The following is a 23,763-nucleotide window of genomic DNA, read 5'->3' on the forward strand; positions in this document are numbered from 1 at the left end:
CAAATGGACAAATTATGCTTTTTGCTTTATTTTATATTTTTTATTATTTATCAATATTGTTATGTTTAAACACTGCTTATAAATCTGTGCTGGCCAAAGGCCAATAATATTATTCATAACGATGGGCGGACTGTAATGCAGATGTAAACACCTGGTTGATGATGTAATGAATTTGTATAGGTTGGTAGATTATAAAACACTGTTACAAACAGTAACATCTTTCACACAGTTCACAACGCACATGCATTTGGCCAGACTGATCATATGAGTGGAAATTGGTCTCGAAACATGCCGAAAAATTTGACTGCTATTAGTCTAATTCTGACTTGCTGTGTGCTGCTCTATCTAGTGCTTTGGATGAATCTCTCTGAACAGTTTCACAGGTAAGAAAGCAACTAGCTACACATCTTAAAAATATTCTATTTGTCTTAAGGTGTAATTATGATATTTTGATGACTTGTATATGGGTTTTAATACTTTTTTTGTGAAATATTTGTTGGTCTAGATTTCCACAAGAAGTTTATTCCTGTTTTTGCTATACACTTTCCTCCTAATTAGCAAAATTGTCATCATTTCTGCATTGATTTTTTCACCACTTGGAACTACAAGTATGTACAAAACAGAAAAACTAATTTACCCCACTGAGCGAGAAGTCAACATAACACCTATTCCAGTTCTCTATAAGAAAAATTTTACGAAACTTCCAGTGTGGGATTTCGAAGATGTTTATTTGCGAAGCAATGAAGCAAGAAGACCTGTAAGTGCTACTTTTCCAATACCATTCTCACTGTGAAATTGTGAAGTCATTTTGATCACCTTTTCTGTAGACCTGTCCAGAATCCCTTCAAAACAAAGAGAATCCCAAGTTCAAGGAGGCGACACTTCCTGACATTCAGCTGTGGCTGTACAAAGGTCTACTCAACATAACAGAATGGAATCGATTAGCACACTTCAACAATCCCTTCGGCTTCATGGAATACAAGTACAATGGTGATAACCTAATGCAAATTTAAGATCATTTCTGGCAAAATATGGGTGTGTAGAATCCTGAGTATGTTTGAGAAAGGGGTGCAGTAGGTTAATATTAGCTTTATGTCATGGCACACTGTAAACAATGGAAACGGACTTCTGTTTCTTTAGTTAAACATTACGGCTACAGTACAGGTTTACATTAAAGAATAAAAGGGCACATGAATTAAAAAATTAAATAATTTATAATAAACTGCAATATTACATAGAATTTGAAATTGTTGGGTGCTTTCACATTAGCAATTTCGGTAGGGTGACCATATTGTAGTTTTCCAAAAGGAAGGTGCCAAAAAGGGGAGCAGGGTACATAGCAAGGTTTTTTTTTTTTTTGGTGTTTGTTTGCTAGTTTTGTTTTTATTATAACTGAAAATAAAACAAGTAGGTAGAATGGAAAAAAGAATAGTTATATATATATATATATAATATAATATAATATATATATAGGCAACCCGTTTTGGGTTTGGGGAGGGGCTTTTTCGTGTTTTTTTTTTAGATAAATATGAGCAGCATGGCACAGTGGTTTATATGCATATTTATCCATAAACGGGTAAATATTAATTCTGCTGTTAAAAACAAACAAAGAAACCATGAAGGAGTGTGGTTATTATGTGCAAACAGTGAGAAACTCGATATTATCTATATGTAACTTTCACTATACACTTTCACTATTTGAGCACTGTGCACATGTAAAAAAAAAATCTAATAAAATAAATAATTCTATTCCGATTTGGAGTTTATGGCATATAAACGCACACATCAACCCAATCACTTTATTTAGGGTTTATGTAAACACTACAATCAGATTCACCAATCGTAATGAATTCAGTCCGATCCAACCAAAAAGTGAGCATGTAAACATAGCCAGTGTGTGTGATTGCGAAATCGAAAGTGAAAGTAAACAGCGCGAACGCTCATTCAAAAGTGCTTTAAATATTCCGCATACTGAGAGCTGCTCCTGATGTCTATATACAAATTCTATAATACAATATTAAAATGTTTAAAGGGGTGGACACGAAAATCGCGGGAGCGAAACAAGTGTTGCGGGAGCAGGCAGCAATGGTCAGAGATTCGGAAAGAGCAAGATTAAGAAAACAAAAGAAGACATTTTGGGCGATGAAGAAATGGTAGTAAATATGGCAAGTTACTTTGTTGTTATGACAGCGTATCCCATAAAAACCTAAAACAACTGTCATTATTTTAATGCTTTTTTTAAACAGAAGAATTCATGTGTTTTTATAAAATGATTTATTATAAACGTTTATTTTAAGTCCTCTAAAGATTTGCCCCAATGTTTCACTTTGTCTCATTTAATTTATTAAATATATATATATATATATATATATATATATATATATATATATATATATATATATATATATATATATATATATATATATATATATATATATATATACACACCAATCACATGGCAGCAACTCAATGCATTTAGGCTTCTAGATGTGATGAAGACGACTTGAAGTTTAAACTGAGCATCAGAATGGGGAAGAAAGGTGATTTAAGTGACTTTAAACGTGGAATGGTTGTTGGTGCCAGACGGGATGTCTGAGTATTTCAAAAACTGCTGATCTATTGGGATTTTCATGTACAACCATCTCTAGTGGTTTACAGAGAATGGTCAAAAAAGAGAAAATATCCAGTGAGCGACTGTTGTGTGGACGAAAATTCCTTGTTGATGTCAGAGGAGAATGGGCAGACTGGTTAGAGATGATAGAAAGGCAACAGTAACTCAAATAACCACTTATTACAACCAAGATATGCAGAATACCATCTCTGAACACACAACACTTCAAACCCTGAAGCTAATGGGCTACAGCAGCAGAAGACCACAACGGGTGCCGCTCCATTTCAGCTAAGAACAGGAAAAGGAGGCTACAATTCACACAAGACAATTGAAGAATTGGACAATAGAAGAAAAAATGGACAATAGAAGATTTGGAAATACTGTGTCTGGTCTGATGAGTCTCAACATTCTGTCTTGTCTCAATGGTTCAGGCTGGTGGTGGTGTTGTAATGGTGTGGGGGATATTTTCTTGGCACACTTTGGGCCCCTTAGTACCATTTGGGCATCATTTAAACACCACAGCCTATCTGAGTATTGTTGCTGAAAATTTCTATCCCTTTATGACTACAAGTGTACCCATCTTCTGATGGATACTTCCAGCAGGATAATGCACCATCTCACAAAGCTCAAATCATCTCAGACTGTTTTTTTGAACAATAAGTTCACTTTACTCAAATGGCCTCCACAGTCACCAGATCTCAATCCAATAGAGCAGCTTTGGGATGTGTTGGAACGGGAGATTCGCGTCATGGATGTGCAGCTGACAAATCTGCAGCAACTGTGTGATGCTATCATGTCAATATGGACCAAGATTGCTGAGAAATGTTTCCAACACCTTGTTGAATCTATGCCACAAAGAATTAAGGCAGTTCTGAAGGCAAAAGGTGGTCTAACCTGGTACTAGCAGGATGTACCTAATAAAGTGGCCAGTGAGTTGGTGTGTGTGTGTGTGTGTGTGTATCAGGGTTGCCAACTCTCACGCATCTGGCGTGACACACTTTCAGCATCAATCTCACGCTGAAGTGCAAGCATGAGTGTCATGCCAGATGCGTGAGAGCTGGCAACCCTGGTGTATATATATATATATATATATATATATATATTTATAAACATTGTGCCACAAACACTGCTGATTGAGCTTTACTTGCAACCTTAAAATATGCCATTAAATATGTTGATGAGGTTGTTTCTTCATTACTTGGTCACCTATGGATCCTCTTCAGTGAATGGGTGCCATCAGTAATGCTTATATAAGGTGTTTGGACTATATAAGGTGTTAGGTACTTATTTCTGACAGTACCTATTCACTGCAGATAATCTATTAGTGAGCAAGCGATGCAATGCTATTTTTTCCAAATCTGTTCTGATGAAAAAATAAATAAACAAAAAAACAAACTCCGCTACATAACGGTTGGCTGGTTGAGGGTGACTACATTTTCATTTTTGGGCCAACAGTTCTTTTATGTTTGGATGACCTCTAACCCAATGCACTTTGCATTCCTTTACGTGCATTTTTTTCCCCCACTGAAGAAGTAAAAGGACCAGTGGATTTGATACCAAAGCCTAAGTCTCCAATATTACTGTCTGTGCCTGAAAGTTCAAAGGATGGTTGTATCCGCTGTGCTGTTGTGGCCTCTGGGGGCATTCTCAATAACTCAAAGATGGGCAAAGAGATAGACTCCCATGATTACGTTTTTCGGTAAGAGTAAATGTTGTAAAATGAAATAAAATTTGTAAAAAATGGCTAAGGTAGAGTTGACAACTGAATTAATTAGATATGTTAATGATAATGTATGCCAATAACAGATTCTACATTAACAGTTATTTTGAGTTCATGACTGTGTGAAACTGTTCTGAAACTGTTTATTCTTAAACAGAGTAAATGGGGCTGTTACTCAAGGTTACGAGGAGGATGTTGGAAATAGAACATCAGTCTATGTACATACAGCTTTTTCCTTATATAGTTCCATACTGACATTAAAACAGTACGGGTTTCACAATATTCCACAAGATGAGGTCAGTATATTTTACAGTTTTGCATGCAGGTAACTCAATTTTAATACACTGTTTTGCTTTGTTCATAATTGAGAATTATTCATATAAATACACTACACAACTTTACACTATCATTCAAAAGAGGTTATGATTTTTTTATGTTTTTAAAAGAAGTCTCTTATGCTTACCAAAGTTCCATTTATTTGATCAAAACATATAATGCATATAGTAAAATCACTTATAAATAATATTACAATTCAAAACACCTGTTCTCTATTTGAATTTATGCTCAAATGTAATTTATTCCTGTGATGGCAAAACTGAATTTTCAACAGCCGTTACTAAAGTCCTCACTGTCAAAAATTATTTTGTGTGGTTAAATGTTTTCGTAACATTTTGTAACAACTAAATATGTTTTACTGAGAGAAGTGACATACTGGTGTTTTTCAATAGGATATTAAATATGTAATGATCCCTGAAGGCCTGAGGGACTTTGAGTGGATCCAAGGCCTTTTGCAGGGAAAAGAAGCAAATGGGTCATTCAAGGGTGAGAGGTACAGTAAAATTAATACAGAAGTCTTTTGAGCTATATATAGTGCCAAACTTAATCATATAATAGGGTCAAACTTTACTCCTAAGCCGTGGAGGTAACAATTAAAGTGGATATTCCAAGTGAAGTGTTTATAATGCTTGGCTCTAGCTCAACATGATAAGGGGTGAAAATGTATTGTTACTGATTTGTGAAAAAAAACATTTGCATTTATTCTTCCACAGGCCACTGAAATTTTTCAATGGGAATTTTAACGAGAGCAGATTCTATGTTCTTCACCCTGATTTTCTTCGATACATTCGCAACAGGTAACATTTATGTTAAAGTGACCAGTTTGTCTATAGTCATACAACAGTCTTAGCATGACCTCTTTTGAATAACCCTTATTTTTTATATATAATATATATATAAAAACAGATTCATGCCATCCAAACAAATGCAGGGCAAATACTGGGCAATGTACAGACCGACCAATGGAGCGTTTGCTTTATTCTTGGCTATTCACACATGTGACATTGTAAGTAAAGGCATTATTAATTTTCTATTCATTCATCAGCTTGTTCTTAAATTGGTTTGTAGCTGTTTAACACTGGAAGTACTCTATTTTCTGTTATCCTATTTGTTTTGTACATATATATTTAATAATAGTTTTTGGAACCTAAATGAAAATGTTTTGTTCTCAACATCAGGTCGATGCCTATGGGTTTATCACAGAAGACCACCATAAGTACTCCAACTATTATTATGAAAAGTTAAAAAGAACCAGTGTAATTTTCTTTATTAACCATGACTATGGCCTGGAGATAAAGACTTGGAAGAAACTGCATGACTCTGGAATCATTAGACTCTTCCAAAGGCACTGATACATCAAAAGCAGAAGGAGGCTGTCTGTCATCTCGGCAGGCATTACTTCAAAAGATATTTCCAAGTTATGATTCTGAAAGAAGCTATGTCTCGGTTACATGTGGGAAAGATGAACAAAACCTTTCTTATAAAGCTATGGACTGAAACTAAATGAAACATCTGTAATATGCTGCAAGAGATAGCTACTAGTTTTTATATATATATATATATATATATATATTTAGGTGCTCCTGGGTTTGTGCAGTTTTTATCTTTAATTATTGTTCATTACATTTGATAAAACCCTTTTTACTTAAAAAACAAACAAACAAACAAACAAATTTTTTTTCTTGCAAATGCAAAACAGATCAATATTTTCTAAAAACCAAGGTTTATACAAAAAAATTGGAAAACTTTATAAAAGTTTTTTATTTATATATATAATATAATATTATATTGTTTAATTTAGTACTGCATGATAGTTACACAGACATTTCCTAAAAGACAAAGTAATTTATGTTTTCCCTGATCTTCAAATTCAAAAAGTTTTCATCTAATGCATTGTTTTTCCTTCTGGAGCATCCATGATTATTTGAATCTTTTGTAATAGTTACATATAAGACCCTCAGTTGTCCTCAGTCTATATATATAGGCCTATATAAATACTGTATATAAAATAGAATTGCTGAAAAAGAATATTGTGTGTGTCCTGGCAGATATTGTGGCACTTCATCAAAAGGGCTATGATATCAAGATAACCCAGAAGTACTGATAAACCGAAACAGATTTGTGGGTAGCAATGGTCCAAAATTGGTCAAAGTCCTTTATGCAGCTACAGAAAATATCTGGTTCATAATTTGCTACTAAAGGAGAATCCAGTTACTATTTTCACCTACTTTCTACACCCTGGCCTGCACTGTGAACGATTATTCATTGTTTTCAATAAAAGTGTGAAAAACACAATGATTTGTGTGTTATTAGTTTAGTCAGATTGTGTTTATCTATAATTGTTCAAAAAGATTTGAGATTATTCAGCAATGCAGAAATTCAGATATTTTCAAAGGTTTCACAAATGTATTCTTGTCACTGCTCTGGAGACTATACAAACTTTGAAGAAAGTGTGTGACTTTGGAATCATCAAAAACAACGACTCCAAAAACACATCAAACGCAGAAGACTCTGTTTGCTTTTACAGTCTTTGTGAAGAACAGACTGTGTTGGAACATTAATCTTTAATGTGTATGTTTTACATGTGCAGAGGTGTAAAAAGTACTAAAACATTTTACTCAATTAAAAGTACAAGTATCTGGCCAAAAACATACTTGAGTAAAATTTAAAATGTACAACTTTAAATTGCACTCAAGTATTAAAAAAGTAGAAGTATCCGTTTTTAACAGATATACAGAAGTTTTGTTTAAGGGAGAAAACAAAAACTAAATGCACAGGTCAAACATATAAATCTAGTGCATATAAATCTAGTGCAAAAAATACAAATACCAGTATTTTAAACTTGACCGTCATGTTCACTTTGTGTGTTTACTGAAGTGGTCATGTCTCCTTCATGGATTATACAGACTAAAAATCTTTTCCAGTGTTCATCTGAAGAAATAAAGTCATAAACATAGGACAACATGAGGGTAAGTGTGAGGGAGTAAATGATGAGAGAATTTTTGAGTGAACTAGTCATTTGAAGAGCAAGATGTGATGCAGAGGCTAAAACATATTCCAGACAGACTACAAGAATGTGTTGCATTAATGAGGAGAGTCATAGAAGTAAAACATTAACATTTTGAAATGCCACTTTTTTTGTTTGTGTTGTCTATTCAACATCACTAAGGACAATTCAACTTTTAATTGTTTATTTGGGGTATTCAGAGTTTTTTTTTTTATCTCGGCAAAGATTGATAAATAATTATTTGTGACTAATTAGATTAATTAATAAGCAAATCATATAATTATTAAGATAAAAAAATACTCAATGCAACTCAAAATAATACTTAAGTAATCAAGTAAAATGACTCCAGTATTTTATACCTGCACACGCGAGTGTTTTTTTTTACTTACGCAGCGCTCCATACAAGGAAAAGGAGGTGGAGAAAAAATTGTGCACAAACCTCATTGGTTCTCGCCTCAATCGCATATTTTAATATGCAAAAATAAACGCGGAGATCTAGGCAGTGTTCAGACGGTGCGCTACACTTTGAAGATATCCAGCTTAAATAATATAATATACCAAACGTAAGTTTCTTAAAAATAAATAAATAAAATAAAAAAGCCCCGTGTGCGTCCATATGTAGGCAGTTCACTTCAGTCGTCGGTAATTGGCCTAATCAAGCGAGAAGCTGATCTTTAGGCTAACATACGAATAGCCTATAGTAAATGAATTGGGTTGATCACCACAGTAAGACGATCAGGTCTTCAGATAGAAGAATGAATTATGAATTAAATAATTTTAGAAAATATGATTATTTCATATCATCAGAGTATGAGAAAGGAAATGAAAGGGGTGTATCATTATTGTTTTAATTTATATAGTTTTAAACTTTAATTTATATGCAGTTGATAAATGACACTGCAGTATTCTAATGTGTCTGCCAATTCAATTTTTATGAAACTTTTAATTTTCTTTACTACATTGCAAAACATAGACTTTTTCTCCCCTTTATTTCAGGAAAATATTCTGCTCCTCGTTATTTGAAAGTGAAGAAATCGATAAACTTTTATTTCTATCAGCCAGTGATGATTCTGAAAGGACATACCTGTAAACCGTTGCTATAGTAACGAACACAATTTCATGATAATTGTGCTCTTTTTTTAGTCCAGTCTCACAGCCACTGTCAATTATTGAGATAAACTTTATAAAGTATCATCTATTTATATTAAATTGGTATCTTCTCCGATATACATTTTGTGACCATTGAGCCGATTCTTTTCAATCAGCTGGAATGATTCGGGACATTCTACGTTTAATGTGGCTTAATGCATTAAAACAGTGTTTTTAAAAGACCAAACTCAGTAAACAAATTTCAGACAGGAACCACTTTGGCAAGTTTACTTGAGTTTATTGAACACAATTTATCTTTGGCGGTATGGTTCCTTATGGGGGTTCTTGCTCCCAGAATAACTGAACATACAAGAGCTTTAACATTAACCCCCCGGAACCATGAATTTAGAAATACATAATAATTAAGACTTTTAATAAAGTCTTTAAAGCAAACGGTGATAATCATGTAGATGTGGCAGTGGTACGTCTATCCTGTAGCCTGGTTATGAAGATGGGTGTCTCTCTGCAGTGAGGTCCATGCCAGCTAAGATTTTTGGAAGCCTTAGTGATCTGAAACAAACAAGACGACAGCCAGAAGGTGCGCAGTAGTGTGCTCCTGTTTATAAAGGGGAGGGAGGGAGGGTTGCAAGCAGTTGAGCATACTTACCGAGCAGTAGTGCCACGTATATATATGTCCCGTGTCTAAAAGGAGAGAGGTGGTGATTGGAGCGATTTGACAGTTGACCGCATCAGCTGTTCACAGCCTTGACTCCGTGGCCTGACTGAACTGATGCTGCGCTCGATTTCAGACAGGAACCACTTTGGCAAGTTTACTTGAGTTTATTGAACACAATTTATCTTTGGCGGTATGGTTCCTTATGGGGGTTCTTGCTCCCAGAATAACTGAACATACAAGAGCTTTAACATTAACCCCCAAAACATAATGAGAGGTATTACGGCCTGAAGAAGAACCCCCCAAAACCAACCTTGTTCCAATCCTGCAAAGAGAAAAGACAGTGTTATTGATATATCCTTATTGTAGCCTACTGGCTAGCGAAGGGGTATTCTCCCTTCTAATGAGACAGAGAAAAGCAGGCCTCTCTATAATTAAGGTAGCTGGTATTAGCAGCGAAGGGTATTTTCTCTAGCAGGAGAACCGCAAACGAGCAGCATGTCCCTGAGCTTGGTATGAGTGGTGTGAGAGTAGCGTTTCCTTGTTTCCTTCCTGCAAAAGAGAAAGACAATGTTATAGAGATGTCCTTAATGCAGCCTATGGTAGGAGAGGTGTATTCTCCCCTCTAGAACGTGAGGGAGATAATAGCAAGTCCCCTCTTATTTTAAGTAGCAGGGGTGTTCATCCTCTGCTGAAGGATGAACAGCAGTCCCCTGCAGCCATAGCAGCAAAGGGTGCTCTCTCCAGCTGGAAAGAACAGCAGGTCCCTTTCTTCTGAGGGGGAGTTTGTCCCTCGCTTGAGGGAGAACAGCGGCCCCCTCAGGTATCGCGGCAAGAGGTGATCTACCTGCGAGAGAAAACAGCAGCCCCTTTTCCTTTATAATTTATATATATATATATATATATATATATATATATATATATAATATATATGTTTTTTTCTCCTCTCATCTCCTTCTCATTCAAGTTCGCCTTCTCCATCTCCATTGAAGTAGCAGGGGTGTTCATCCTCTGCTGAGGGATGAACAGCAGTCCCCTGCAGCTATAGCTATATCGCGGCAAGGGGTGATCTCCCAGCAGGAGAAAACAGCAGCCCCTTTTCCTTAAAAAAATTTTTCCCCTCCCCATCTCCTTCTCATTCAACTTTGCCTTCTCCATCTCCATTAACAAAACAACAGCCCCCCTTTTTTTTCTTTTCTTTTTTTTCTTTTTTTTTAAACATAGCAGCGAGGGTTTTCTCTCCAGCTGGAGAAAACAGCAGTTCCTTCCTCGTTCTTCTCATTCTCCATCTCCTTCTCCATTCCTTCTCATTCGCCTCCTCATTCTTCTCATCCTCCATCTCCTTCTTCTCATCCTCCTCCTCATCCTTCTTATCCTCCTCCTCATTCTCCATCTCCTTCTCAGCCTCTTCCTCATTCTTATTATCCTCCTCCTCATTCTCCATTTCCTTCTTCTCATCCTCCTCCTCATTCTTCATCTCTTTCTCAGGGATGTGATTTTTCCGGATTAATCCGGACTTCCGGATTTTCCGACCTGAAAATGTGACCTACGTGAATCATGCAGATCTGTAAAAAAAAAAAAAAAGGGGGGGGGGGGGGGGGGGTTTGGTCGTCATCTCACAGCCGTCACCATGGTAACCCGGGACGGAACCACAATCGCGGGATGCGCAACAAGGACTGTATCGTGACAAGAACATCGCCGGATCGGATGATCTGGGTATGTATTATTGCTTGTGTCTATATATAACCTATAAGTTACTAATTTGACTTTGTTGTCGATTGATTAGATGATCGATTTTGATTGATTTTCCACTATGGCAGGATGTTTAAGCTGCATTTAACATTAACTTAGCAGCTAACGTTACTTGTATTTGCTAGCACTAGCTATAGGGATTCAAACAGCGCGCTTTTCGGCGCCCCCCACTTTTTTCACGTCAGTTTGGGTGACAAAGTCATCTGAAGCCATTCCATAGCTTAATGTGAGGGACATAAGTCTATTTACATCATTAAAGTTGACAGAAACTCGTTTTCCCTCCTCTGCGTTCCATATGTTCATGGTTTTGCGCACTGAAAAATTATTAAAAGCCTTTTTTAATATATATATATATATATATATATATATATATATATATATATATATATATAGCCTGCTCAATACATTTAAAATAAGCATAATTTAATTGTATGTTATTTCTGTGTAGTTTAGTGTAGGCTATATAAACACTTCTGAATTCTGAATTCTTGACATTCATATATAAATATATAATTGTGAAATGTAGGATTGCCTGATTCAATTTTATAAGAGTACTAATAGTAATTTGTTTTTATTAACATGTTTAGATTTTATACAATTACTGTGCAGATTTTTTCAAGAATTACTTTTTGCTGCTGATTTATACACTCACTAAGTTTAATAAAAATACATAATCAATTTATGTAATATTTAAAGTTGTTAACTATAATTTATCTTACACTGCAAAATAATAATTTACAAAGGATTAAATTTATCACAATTATGTAAGTATCTTGATATTTGACGTGGGGCTTGGGCTTTGAAAACCTCTCTCTTTTTTGACCATACATGTGTTTGCATCCCATAATAAGATAGCTAAGTTAGCTACTACTAGCCACCCTTAAAAATTTGCTGTATGAATCGTTGTATGATGTATGTGGTTATTACTCATGTTTTAGTTTAATCGCGCAGCACTTCTGTGCCTGTCTGTTCACATGAGGAGCCCAGTGACCCCGTGGATCCAATATGTTTAATGGCAGAGCAGACATTGAAAGTATTAACTTTCTAAGCTATAGCAAGTGTTATTCCATTCTGCGCTCGCGCACCTCTGCTCTAGTTTTCAACCTTTCTGAAGAGCGGATAGACATACAGTACATAGTCAAACATGTAAAAATGAATATATTTTCTGATATGCATTCTTACATTCTAATGAAAATTTTCCATTATTCTTGATTTCCAGCATACACAGACTAATGGCCAAGCTAGCACTGAACAACCCTGAATTAAAGTCTATCGAACAGGGGGTCAAGAATCGGTTCAAATGGAGCTGGTTGCTGGAGACTGTCCAAGTTGAGGGAAACACTTTCTCACTCAATTGCTTTAGCAAAATTAGAGAACCAGGCAAAGCTATTTGCAACATTTGCAACCACCCTATTAACTATGGCACAAGTGGGAAGATTGCACTCCGGAAACATATGATGCATCCAAAACATGTGAAACTGTGGAAGATCCAACAGCAGAACATGCACATTGAGATCGCACGAGCTGATAACATCATTGTTGCGGCTCCGCACAACAACTCGGCGCAACCCAGATCAATTCCTCCTCGATGCAACCGTGTTGCTCAGGATCAAGTAAGTGTTTTCTGATTTTGTAGTAACTCTTTTTCAGTCAACTCTTCTTTTCTTTTTTACTATGTTTGAAACAGGTGTTTATTAACTTAGACATAACTAGAGGTGGACTGAATTTAAACAAATCTACCAATTTGCTGTCAAAAGCAGCAAATAAGATTGCTTCCAATGGGGAGAATACTCATAAACAAATACTCCTACTACTCCTTTAAAATAATTGTTTTGACTACATTATAATCAATGAAGATGATATTATAAACCTGTTCATTTAATTATTAAAAATGATTTTATTTAGGATGTATGGTGTTTAATCAAATTCTGTTTTGCAGGCACTCATTCTTGGATTCATTGCTGAAAATTCTCTTCCCCTGTCCGTCACGTCTGGGATTATTAAATTGGCTCAAGAGTTGGCCAAAGATCCAAAAGCACTTGCTGAACTGTCAATGGACAGGGCATCTGCCTCATACAAGCTCACCCATGGTGTGAAGAAGACTATCCTGGATGAAGTACTTGAGGAAATCAGAAATGTCCCCTTCTCCCTTAACATAGATGAGGCCACAAGCAAGACAAACAAAAGAGTATTAGGTGTGCTTGTCAGCTACTGGTCCGAGAAACATGAGAGGATGGTTGTCCAACACCTTGCACCTTTGGAGCTCATATCTGTAACAGCAGAATCTCTCTTCAGTGCACTGGATGGACTTTTTGAAAGGATGAATCTCCCATGAGATAATCTGGTGTCAATTCTCATGGAATCCTGTGCTGTTATGAGGGGCTCTAAAAATGGCTTGGGAAAGAAGATCAGAGACCACCGTGCCCCTCAACTCCTTGACATCGATGGTGACTCATGTCACCACCTTCATAATTCCAGCAAGAAATTGTGCTGTCCTTTTGAGCGTTGGGTTGAGTCTTTGCTGTCAGACCTGCACACAGACCACAAATGGTCAGCTGACATGAAAGATGGCCTCAGAGAAATTTGCAGCATATTTGGAATCCATTTCTCGCGGCCAGAGTGCTATATTCCACACCGGTGGCTCTCAGTCTTGGATGTCAGTCTGGAAGTACTGCGAATGTGGGATGCACTGGTCATGTTTTACTATGCCTTCCTGAGCAATGAAGATAAGTGTACATACAAGGACATTGTCAGTGCTATTCTACAGAAGCGTAAAGTACAGGGAACAGGCAGGGCCCGGATCAAGGAGTTGTGGAAGGAGTTGGGGAACAGGTCCAAGAACTTCACAAACGAGGGGAAGATGAGGAAGGTCAGGATTTGCAAGAAGGTGAGAAAAACGCCCTAGACATCAGCTGAAGCTATATTGGTGGGGGGAGTGGGCAAAATTTAAAAATTCAAACATTACATTTACTTATTGGTTATTATCATTATTATTAATAAGATTATTATTATTATTATAGAGAATTGTAGCGATGGAGCAGTGGATATGACACCTGCCTTTGATTCCCACTGCGACACGTTCACCAATATGTCCCTGAGCAAGACACTTAACCCCTAGTTGCTCCAGAGGCGTGCAACCTCTAATTTATAAGTAAATTTTGATAAAAGCGACAGATTAATGTTTACAATACATTCAGCTGACTCTTTAATCCAAAGCGACTTACAATTGCAATAGATGTCAGAGGTTGCACGCCTCTGTAGCAACTAGGGGTTAAGTGTCTTGCTCAGGAACACAATAGTGTCTCACAGTGGATTCGAACCTTGAATCTCTCACACCAAAGGCATGTGTCTTATTCACTGTGTCATCGCCACGTTTAAAAAGTAAATATTTATTTATTTATTCAAGGTGCTTGTTAGATGTACATTGCTGTGATTGGTGCAGAGAGAAAATATGTTTCTATGTTTTAACAGGTGCTATTTGAGGACAAGAAAACCCTCCTTGAGCTCCACTTCTATTCAGCAGTCCTTCCCATGCTGAAACATTACGTCCTGCTTTTTCAGTCCAAGGACCCAAAGGTTCATAAACTCCATGATGAGTCCTATCAAGTGGTCAAATACAACCTGAAGGCCATGCAGGTGTCGGCCATTCAGCACTACTCCCGGAAGACAAAGGAGAGTCCTGTTAATGTACAGCTGTGCAGAAATGTAAAACGATCGAGCCAAAGGTACAGAGCTCTGCTCAGAGATAAAGAAGAACTGAACAAAAGGCCTTATCACTCTGAGAAGCCAACGGCCGGCAAGAAAATGGCAAAAGATGCCATCGTGGCAGCAGCTGTGAGTGCCAGGCGCAAATTCCAAAAGAAACGTGTAGAGTCTCTAAAAAAGCTCGTACAAGAGTCATACAAAAATTGAGGCCTTCTTTTGACATGAAAATGTGCATGTTGCACATTTAGCTGTTAAAGTTGGGTAAAAATGCATCCACCAAATAATTTGTTATTTTTCATACTGTACAAAAAAAGTTGCACGTTTCACATCTAGCTATAAAATAAAATGGGGGGGGGGGGGGGGTGGTATTTGGTCTCAGTATATTTTCCTGCTTTTTTGTCCTTAGCCAATCACATGCCTGCTTTCACTATCTCCTTCTCATCCTCCTCCTCATTCTTCTCATCCTCCTCCTCATTCTTCTCTTTCCCTTGCGGTCAGTGTCGTATTTTATTATTAAATGTCATGGCCAAAAGTTTTGAGAGTTACATAAATATTGGAAATTGGAAAAGTTGCTGCTTAAGTTTTTATAATAGCAATTTGCATATACTCCAGAATGTTATGAAGAGTGATCAGATGAATTGCATTGTCCTTCTTTGCCATGAAAATTAACTTAATCCCAAAAAAACCTTTCCACTGCATTTCATTGCTGTCATTAAAGGACCTGCTGAGATCATTTCAGTCTTGTTAACTCAGGTGAGAATGTTGACAAGCACAAGGCTGGAAATCATTATGTCAGGCTGATTGGGTTAGAATGGCAGACTTGACATGTTAAAAGGAGGGTGATGCTTGAAATCATTGTTCTTCCATTGTTAACCATGGTGACCTGCAAAGAAACGTGTGCAGCCATCATTGCATTGCATAAAAATGGCTTCACAGGCAAGAATATTGTGGCTACTAAGATTGCACCTAAATCAACAATTTATAGGATCATCAAGAACTTCAAGGAAAGAGGTTCAATTCTTGTAAAGAAGGCTTCAGGGCGTCCAAGAAAGTCCAGCAAGCGCCAGGATCGTCTCCTAAAGAGGATTCAGCTGCGGGATCGGAGTGCCACCATTGCAGAGCTTGCTCAGGAATGGCAGCAGGCAGGTGTGAGCGCATCTGCACATACAGTGAGGCGAAGACTTTTGGAAGATGGCCTGGTGTCAAGAAGGGCAGCAAAGAAGCCACTTCTCTCCAAAAAAAACATCAGGGACAGATTGATCTTCTGCAGAAAGTATAGTGAATGGACTGCTGAGGACTGGGGCAAAGTCATATTCTCCGATGAAGCCCCTTTCCGATTGTTTGGGGCATCTGGAAAAAGGCTTGTCCAAAGAAGAAAGGGTGAGCGCTACCATCAGTCCTGTGTCAGGCCAACAGTAAAGCATCCTGACACCATTCATGTGTGGGGTTGCTTCTCATCCAAGGGAGTGGGCTCGCTCACAATTCTGGCCAAAAACACAGCCATGAATAAAGAATGGTACCAAAACACCCTCCAACAGCAACTTCTCCCAACAATCTAACAACAGTTTGGTGAAGAACAATGCATTTTCCAGCACGATGGAGCACCTTGCCATAAGGCAAAAGTGATAACTAAGTGGCTCGGGGACCAGAATGTTGAAATTTTGGGTCCATGGCCTGGAAACTCCCCAGATCTTAATCCCATTGAGAACTTGTGGTCAATCCTCAAGAGGCGGGTGGACAAACAAAAACCCACTAATTCTGACAAACTCCAAGAAGTGATTATGAAAGAATGGGTTGCTATCAGTCAGGATTTGGACCAGAAGTTGATTGAGAGCATGCCCAGTCGAATTGCAGAGGTCCTGAAAAAGAAGGGCCAACACTGCAAATACTGACTCTTCGTATAAATGTCATGTAATTGTCGATAAAAGCCTTTGAAACGTATGAAGTGCTTGTAATTATATTTCAGTACATCACAGAAACAGCTGAAACAAAGATCTAAAAGCAGTTTAGCAGCAAACTTTTTGAAAACTAATATTTATGTAATTGTCAAAACTTTTGGCCACGACTGTACGTAGTACAAAATATCCACTGGTTATAATCAACGCATCTATATTTAGCTGTAGATCAGCTATAGACCATTATTCTGCTTCAGAAGCTTGTCCCAAATCGTTTCATGAGGAGAAACAGACATGTCTATCACATACTTGTAATTAAGAAAGTTAAAAAAATGCATAATTGTCAAATATGCAGGCGTTTCAGAAGTTTTTTTTTAAATTTATTTAAAAAAAATGTTTTGCTAATAAAGGGGTATATTCGCTTTGATCGGTGTAGGATGATGACGTGACTCAATACGACAACTGACTACATTAAAAGCTTTTACAGTTCTAATCGCAGATTTGGAGAAGAGTAAACTTGCAGCAGCTAACATCTCTTGATTCAATAAATCAGACATAGTGAGTCAAGTTAACAATAAAAAACTGCATTATAGTAAAGGCTTTGTAAAACTGTACAGCGTTTTTAGCTTTTTAAACTGCATTCTCCATCCTACACCAACTACGCACACATTTCCTACCATGTATGTCTTTGAAAGACGATCGAACCAATCAGAGTAGGTGTGGGGCGGGGCTGCAGGTGCAACCCCGCCTCGATCTACAGGCTGCAGCCGGGTGTACTTGAATCAAGCTGTAAACTCACACCTGCGCATGCGAAGATGATTCTTCTGAGGATATTCTTGGCGATATCCTTTATAACTTTACTTCTGTTTATTTTTGTAACATTTTACAATGGAAATTACACTACAAAGGCACTCTCGCGGTAAGAAACACAAACGTGTATAATTATAACAGGCTAGAATGAGAGCTACGCAATTGCAGTTAGTTTGTTCAAGTGTTTGCTTCTATCAAAATGTAGAAAATAGTCTAATAACTCTGCTGCCCTTCTCCTAAGACAATATGATTCCATGTGTATGGAGGAAGACAGTGTCGCAGGTTCTTTGCAGAGAGTTGAGGAGCCTGACCCGGCCAACAGTTCACCTGTGACTAACACTACGATGAGCCCTGACCGTCTTGGGACTCAGTTAACCCCTGTGGCCCCTATGGACAAGCACAACTTTACTGCTCTGCCCCATTGGACATTTGATGATATATATCGGTTGGATCCACAGTTTAAACGGAGTGTAAGTGTGATGGATAACAACAACAACTAGAGTAAAGATTGTGGACACCCTGTTAATGTGGCTGACATGACTGATGCAACCCTGCTGAAAAAAAAGAACATCTTAACATATATCACAACATATATAATTTGTTTTCGTTCTGTAAGCATGGATATAATTAATAATAGATAAAAGCAAACGTGACCACATTTTTTAGATTAAAATAAAGCCTACTGCATCATGTTTGATATGAAATTTTAAGGCCTCTAAGTGATCAACATGATCCAAAATTGGCTGAAAAAAATTATCTACTACATGCCTTGTCTTCTGAATGATAGCTCACATCTTTTGCAAGTAAAAGGCCTTTTAGTGTACTTCTAAAAATGTTCATCTTCAGGGTTTGGTACATGTCTTTTTTCCTGCCAAATCTTTAATGTTTTTTACCAAGAAAATGTAAAAAAAAAAAAAAAAATCCTTTTCCATCGTTAGTAATATCTTAAAATGAACATTTACTGGACTGAGGCTACTTGGGTTTACTTGATTTCTCCATACATCTACCCCCAATTAAATAATTGCAATTAAAACAAGAATCTCTGATTTGTTCATTCTCTTTCATTTTCTTATTTAAATGACAAAACTACACAGAAAATATTTACAATATTTGACTGATCATCGTAATTGTGTTCAATTGTAAATAGGAGATGTTGATTTTGATAGCTGTGACAATGCATGAGCCATAGAAGCCTGATAATATGATGCAAAGCATAAAACACATACAACTTTTCAGACTTTTTTTCATTTATCAAGCTTTACAGGGTTAAAGGCATTACCAAAATGTTTTTCAGGAATGCATGGTGTCCTTGCGAAATTCCTCTAATCCTGTGTATAAAGAGAAGTTTATTCCAAACATTCAGCTGTTTTTACAAAGTGATCATGTCAACATGAGTGAGTGGAACCGGCTTTATCACTTCAACAATCCCTTTGGCTTTATGGGATTTAATTATACAGGTTTGTTTAATCAGAAATCATAAATGTGATAATTTAGATGGTTTATTAAGACATGATTCTAGAATAATGCACTGTTTTCTCCTTTTCATAGCCATAAAAGCAGCTGTTGACACCATCCCTAAACTTGCATCTACCCAGTTACTAAAACTACCCAAAAGAGCGAAGGATGGCTGTATTCGCTGTGCTGTTGTTGGGGCTTCCGGCATTCTCAATGGCTCCAAGCTAGGAAAGGAGATTGACTCTTCTGATTATGTTTTCAGGTAAACTGAACAATTTGTTTAGCATATTAGATCAGTCACAGTCTATTATGTGTAAAACAGAATATCCTCTCAGAACTTTAACCTCTTAAAGGGATAGTTCATCCAAAAATTTAAATGACCCCCCCATGATTTATTCATCCTCAAGCCTTCCTAGGTGTTTATGACTTTCTTCTTCCAGATAAATACAATTGGTCATATATATAAAAAAAATGTCATCCAAGCCTTATAATGACAGTGAAGGGGTGGTAACCCCCCCCCCCCCCCCCCCCCAAGTACTGTATCCATCCATCATAAAAAGGACTCCACACTGCTTGGGGGGTTAATAAATGCATTCTGAAGCGAAGCAATGCATTTTTCTAAGAAAAATATCCCGATTTAAAACTTTATAAATCATAATCTCTAGCTTCCGCTAACTGTTAGCTTTCGTCCACTTTGGTGGCAGTTGTGGCCCAGTAGATAGAGAGTTAAAATAATATTTGTAGAGAAAAAATGTTGGAGGATTTTGATATAAGCCAAGAGGAGACTGGTTTTTCTTTGCTATAAACAAAACTTTATTCTTGAGAGACTAGCATATTATCACCAGAGCTACACTACGCCTACATTTTCCGCTGGAACGCCACTCTCTTGTTAACGCACCTACAACAGTCAGCAGAAGCTAGAGATTACTGTTTATGAAGTTTAAAATCTGGATATTTTTCTTACACAAACGCATCTATCCATTTCAGAAGGTCTTTATTAACCCCCCTCACCCCCGAGCACATTTTAGGATGGATGGATGGATGCACTATTTTTGGGCTTCAAAATCTTGACCACCCATTCACTGCCATTATAATGCTTGGAAGGGCCAGGATATTTTAAAATAACTCAGACTGCATTCGTCTGAAAGAAGAAAGTCATAAACACCTAGAATGGCTTGAGGAAGAGTAAATCATGCAGTGATTTTAAGTTTGGGGTGAACTATTCCTTTAATCACTTGTTTGTTTCTGCTAGGGTGAATGCAGCCATTATAGCAGGACACGAGGAGGATGTTGGGACAAGGACGTCCGTTTATGTGCACACAGCACATTCCTTAATCCAGTCCCTCATGATACTCAAAAAGAGAGGTTTCAAACAGATTCCTACTGACAAGGTGTGTCTTAACGATCACTTGTTCTTATACGTGAGGTGTTTTGGCTGAACCTCTCATACTTTTTTGTCCTTTTTTTTGTGAAAGGACATTAAATATGTTCTAATCCCTGAGGGTCCAAGAGACTACAACTTTCTTGAGTCCCTTATGAAGAACAGAAAAATACCATCAGGAGCATATTGTGGACGAACGTAAGTCATTCTAACAGAAAATAAATTATCAATTAGTATTTATCATAAACCAGTAGTGCAAAATATACAGGCCAGGGTCATCCTTAGCTGATGCGGGGCATGGTGCAAGATAGGGAGCTGGGTCCCGCTTGGTCCATTGACAGTGACAGTTCCCCATCGGTCTGTTCGTGGGTCCTGGTTTGGCTGCAGCAGTTGCGCCCGCCTAAGGACGGCCCTGATATAGCCCGCCTTATCATGCCATACGGCCCGCTGGCCAAGAAACTGAAATCTAATGCAGTTGCCAAATTAACCACACAGAGTTGCAGTTAATGAAATCTACATCAAATGACATAAACCATGTTTGAAAACAAAATGTTTAAAGTGAAATTTAATTACTGTATTTTCCGGACTATAAGTCACACTTTTTTTATAGTTTGTCTGGTCCTGCGATTTAAAGTCACATGCGACTTATTTATCAAAATTAATTTGTCATGAACCAAGAGAAATGAACCAATAAAAAACATTACCGTCTACAGCCGCGAGAGGGCGCTCTATGCTTCATGAATACATCATGACATGATGGTTGGGACATGGAAATGCTCTGGTGTAGTAGCCATGACGTGATGAGATTTTGTTGTGGCAGGCATGATGTCAGAGGGCACTGGTGTAGTAGGTACTGGAAAATTGTGGGGTTCCTCATCCATAGTCCCCACAGTAAATGAGGAACCACTCAGCAGAAGGGAGTGGCCTATGGATTTCGACAGGGAATTCATTTAACCCATTATGAAATGTATTTTAATGCCAAATCATTAAAATTAACTAGGTGACACAGTCCACAGAATTCCTCCATGTAGTCCTCTATGCATCGATCCCATTAACGGAGGCAAAGCAAGGAAACTTTTTCAAAGTTTTTCAATTCAAGTTTATTTGTATTGTACTTTTCACAATACAAATTGTTGCAAAGCAGTTGTGCAATATACTGTATGTTTCTACAATATATTTAGTAGTAGCTTATCAGTGGCAAGTAAATGTAGATATGGAAGAAATGTAAAGAAAAATCAAATGGACTATGAACACTATTAACAGCAATTATCATAATTTTCTGAGATATAAGGACTCATTTACTTTGTCTTGTGTGCTCATTCAATAACATTTGTCCTATACTCCTAGGCTCATATACTTTTAGCTTCTCAGTAGTCAAATTAATACTACTTCATTTCCTTGCTCCTAAATACTCCAGCCCGTGACATGGAAATGGATCAAAGTTAGCAATCTTTTCTTATTTTTTATTTGTATTTTATTTTTAAGAACAGCATATTATAACAAATATACCACCAAAGCAATTTACCAGGCCCCAGATACAAAAACTGGTATACAGAGATTGAAGAAATAAAGTAAAATAAACTAAAATAAGAAAAAGGAAATTGGAGCAAAGACTCAAATCATTAAATAAGACACCAGAACAGAACATTAACGTACCAACATTTTAAATGTGTATGTAATCTTATGCACATTTCTACCCTTTCCTACATAGTTTGTTGGTCTTTATGTAATGTTCTTGATGGTTGGCTCCATCTATCCTCAAAAAATGTTCGACTGAAGTCTTAAGGAGTAGTTTTTTTTTTGTTCGTTCCATTTCATGAATCTCTTTTTGAGATTTCAAACATGGGTGGTTCCAGCCTGAGCTATTTAAAGTCTCCGTTCTCTAATTGCACCTTCTTGGCTTATTTTTTATTTTGAAGGCCAAGGAATTATTACAGTGGGCGTTTTAATGAAAGTTCTTACTACATCCTCCATCCAGACTTTCTCAGATATGTGCGTAACAGGTAAGAGAAATTTCCATACATGTGCACTTATTAGTTAAGTTGCCATATATTCAGTACATGTGGTGGTTTCTGCCGCTTCTATGAGAAATAACTCTGGACGTCTTGCGGTTTTATATTCCAAAAGATAGACTCTGCAAAGAATCTGTCAGATCTGTATTTGGATACTCTTTATATAGGTTTTCATACACAATACATATCATTCAGGCCACTATGGCTCATGTTAGCATAATAGTAACACAAAGGGCTCCTAGTTCATCACATCATCACAAGATCATCACATGTTTTCTCTTAGTGGCAGCTCATCATATTTGAGCACACACAGCCAAATACTGTACATGCCTATAATAGTAGTCTATAATATTGTCACCATCCTTCTGTCTCGAGAGACAATGGAGTATCTGTGCCCGGGTCAGTCTGTTTAGGAATTAGCAATGCCTGCTGTGGCTACAGGTGAAGTCTGAGACTCTGCTCTCTGATTAAATATATATATATATATATATATATATATGTATATGTATATATATATAATACTTGATTGATTAAAATTTAGATTAATGAAAATCTACATATATGAAGTTATGAGTTCATTATTTGTTAATGGCTATGTCTTACACTATTCATTTTAGGTTTCTTAGGGGAAAACAATTAAAAACAAAAAGATGGGGGATCTACAGACCCACTAATGGAGCATTTACTCTTCTGCTGGCTATGCACACATGTGACATTGTAAGTGCTATTGTAATACTACTACTACTACAGTACTACTACTAATTATTATTATTTGCCAGCATTTCTTCAAGTCTGGTTGTTCATTGCAAGGCATTCTGGTTTATTTGAACCAGCCCTTGAGTTTGTTTTATAGTAATATGTTTTTTTCTGTTCTCATGTAGGTGAGAGTGTATGGTTTTAGCACCGCTGACCATTGGAAATATACAAACTACTACTATGACCAAAAACACACTAAACTAGTGTTTATAGCTAATCATGATTATCATTTGGAGATGAAAACCTGGAAGGAATTTCACGATGACAAATTTATCTGGATGTATTTTGGAAATCTGAAATCTAAATAAATCTGTTTTTTACAGGAAATTCATCATCTTTGAATTTACCCAAACAATTACTAGCCAAAGAATGTGGTCAAGTCAGTGATATTTTTTTTCTTTTTTCCACAGTTAGAAAGTGTAATTTGTATATAAAAAAAAATATATATATATAACTTTTTGTATCTATAGTTGTGTATTTATATTCTGGAATAAACATTATTGCATTGCAACTCTAGAGGGGTCTTATATAAGATGATATTTTTTGGAAGACAAGTATTAG

The 23,763-nt window shown here is 36.9% G+C and overlaps 3 protein-coding genes across 4 annotated transcripts; all 3 read left to right on the plus strand.

Moving 5' to 3' along the window:
• Nucleotides 1–59: 59 nt before the first annotated feature.
• On the plus strand, nt 60–6,241 carry LOC132121452 (alpha-N-acetylgalactosaminide alpha-2,6-sialyltransferase 1-like). The gene is made up of 9 exons (XM_059530847.1): nt 60–383; nt 559–757; nt 828–990; nt 4,142–4,310; nt 4,489–4,627; nt 5,060–5,160; nt 5,381–5,464; nt 5,574–5,673; nt 5,846–6,241. Exons 1-9 carry the CDS (start codon nt 265–267, stop codon nt 6,017–6,019), a joined length of 1,248 nt encoding a protein of 415 aa, XP_059386830.1. The 5' UTR covers nt 60–264; the 3' UTR covers nt 6,020–6,241.
• Nucleotides 6,242–8,225: 1,984 nt separating this feature from the next.
• Nucleotides 8,226–23,529, plus strand: st6galnac1.2 (ST6 (alpha-N-acetyl-neuraminyl-2,3-beta-galactosyl-1,3)-N-acetylgalactosaminide alpha-2,6-sialyltransferase 1, tandem duplicate 2). Of its 2 annotated transcripts, XM_059530240.1 has the most exons (10): nt 8,226–8,346; nt 17,588–17,707; nt 17,840–18,068; nt 18,893–19,055; nt 19,147–19,315; nt 20,306–20,444; nt 20,529–20,632; nt 22,354–22,437; nt 23,064–23,163; nt 23,328–23,529. In XM_059530240.1, exons 2-10 carry the CDS (start codon nt 17,604–17,606, stop codon nt 23,508–23,510), a joined length of 1,275 nt encoding a protein of 424 aa, XP_059386223.1. In that variant the 5' UTR covers nt 8,226–8,346; nt 17,588–17,603; the 3' UTR covers nt 23,511–23,529. The 2 variants fall into 2 exon arrangements, with proteins under 2 accessions (XP_059386223.1, XP_059386224.1); XM_059530241.1 differs by lacking the exon at nt 8,226–8,346 and having other exon boundaries at nt 17,575–17,707.
• On the plus strand, nt 11,026–15,100 carry LOC132120909 (uncharacterized). The gene is made up of 4 exons (XM_059530132.1): nt 11,026–11,152; nt 12,408–12,801; nt 13,128–14,075; nt 14,660–15,100. Exons 3-4 carry the CDS (start codon nt 13,545–13,547, stop codon nt 15,098–15,100), a joined length of 972 nt encoding a protein of 323 aa, XP_059386115.1. The 5' UTR covers nt 11,026–11,152; nt 12,408–12,801; nt 13,128–13,544.
• Nucleotides 23,530–23,763: the final 234 nt, after the last annotated feature.

The sequence above is a fragment of the Carassius carassius genome, chromosome 39 (assembly GCF_963082965.1).
Source record: "Carassius carassius chromosome 39, fCarCar2.1, whole genome shotgun sequence".
NCBI lineage: Eukaryota > Metazoa > Chordata > Actinopteri > Cypriniformes > Cyprinidae > Carassius > Carassius carassius.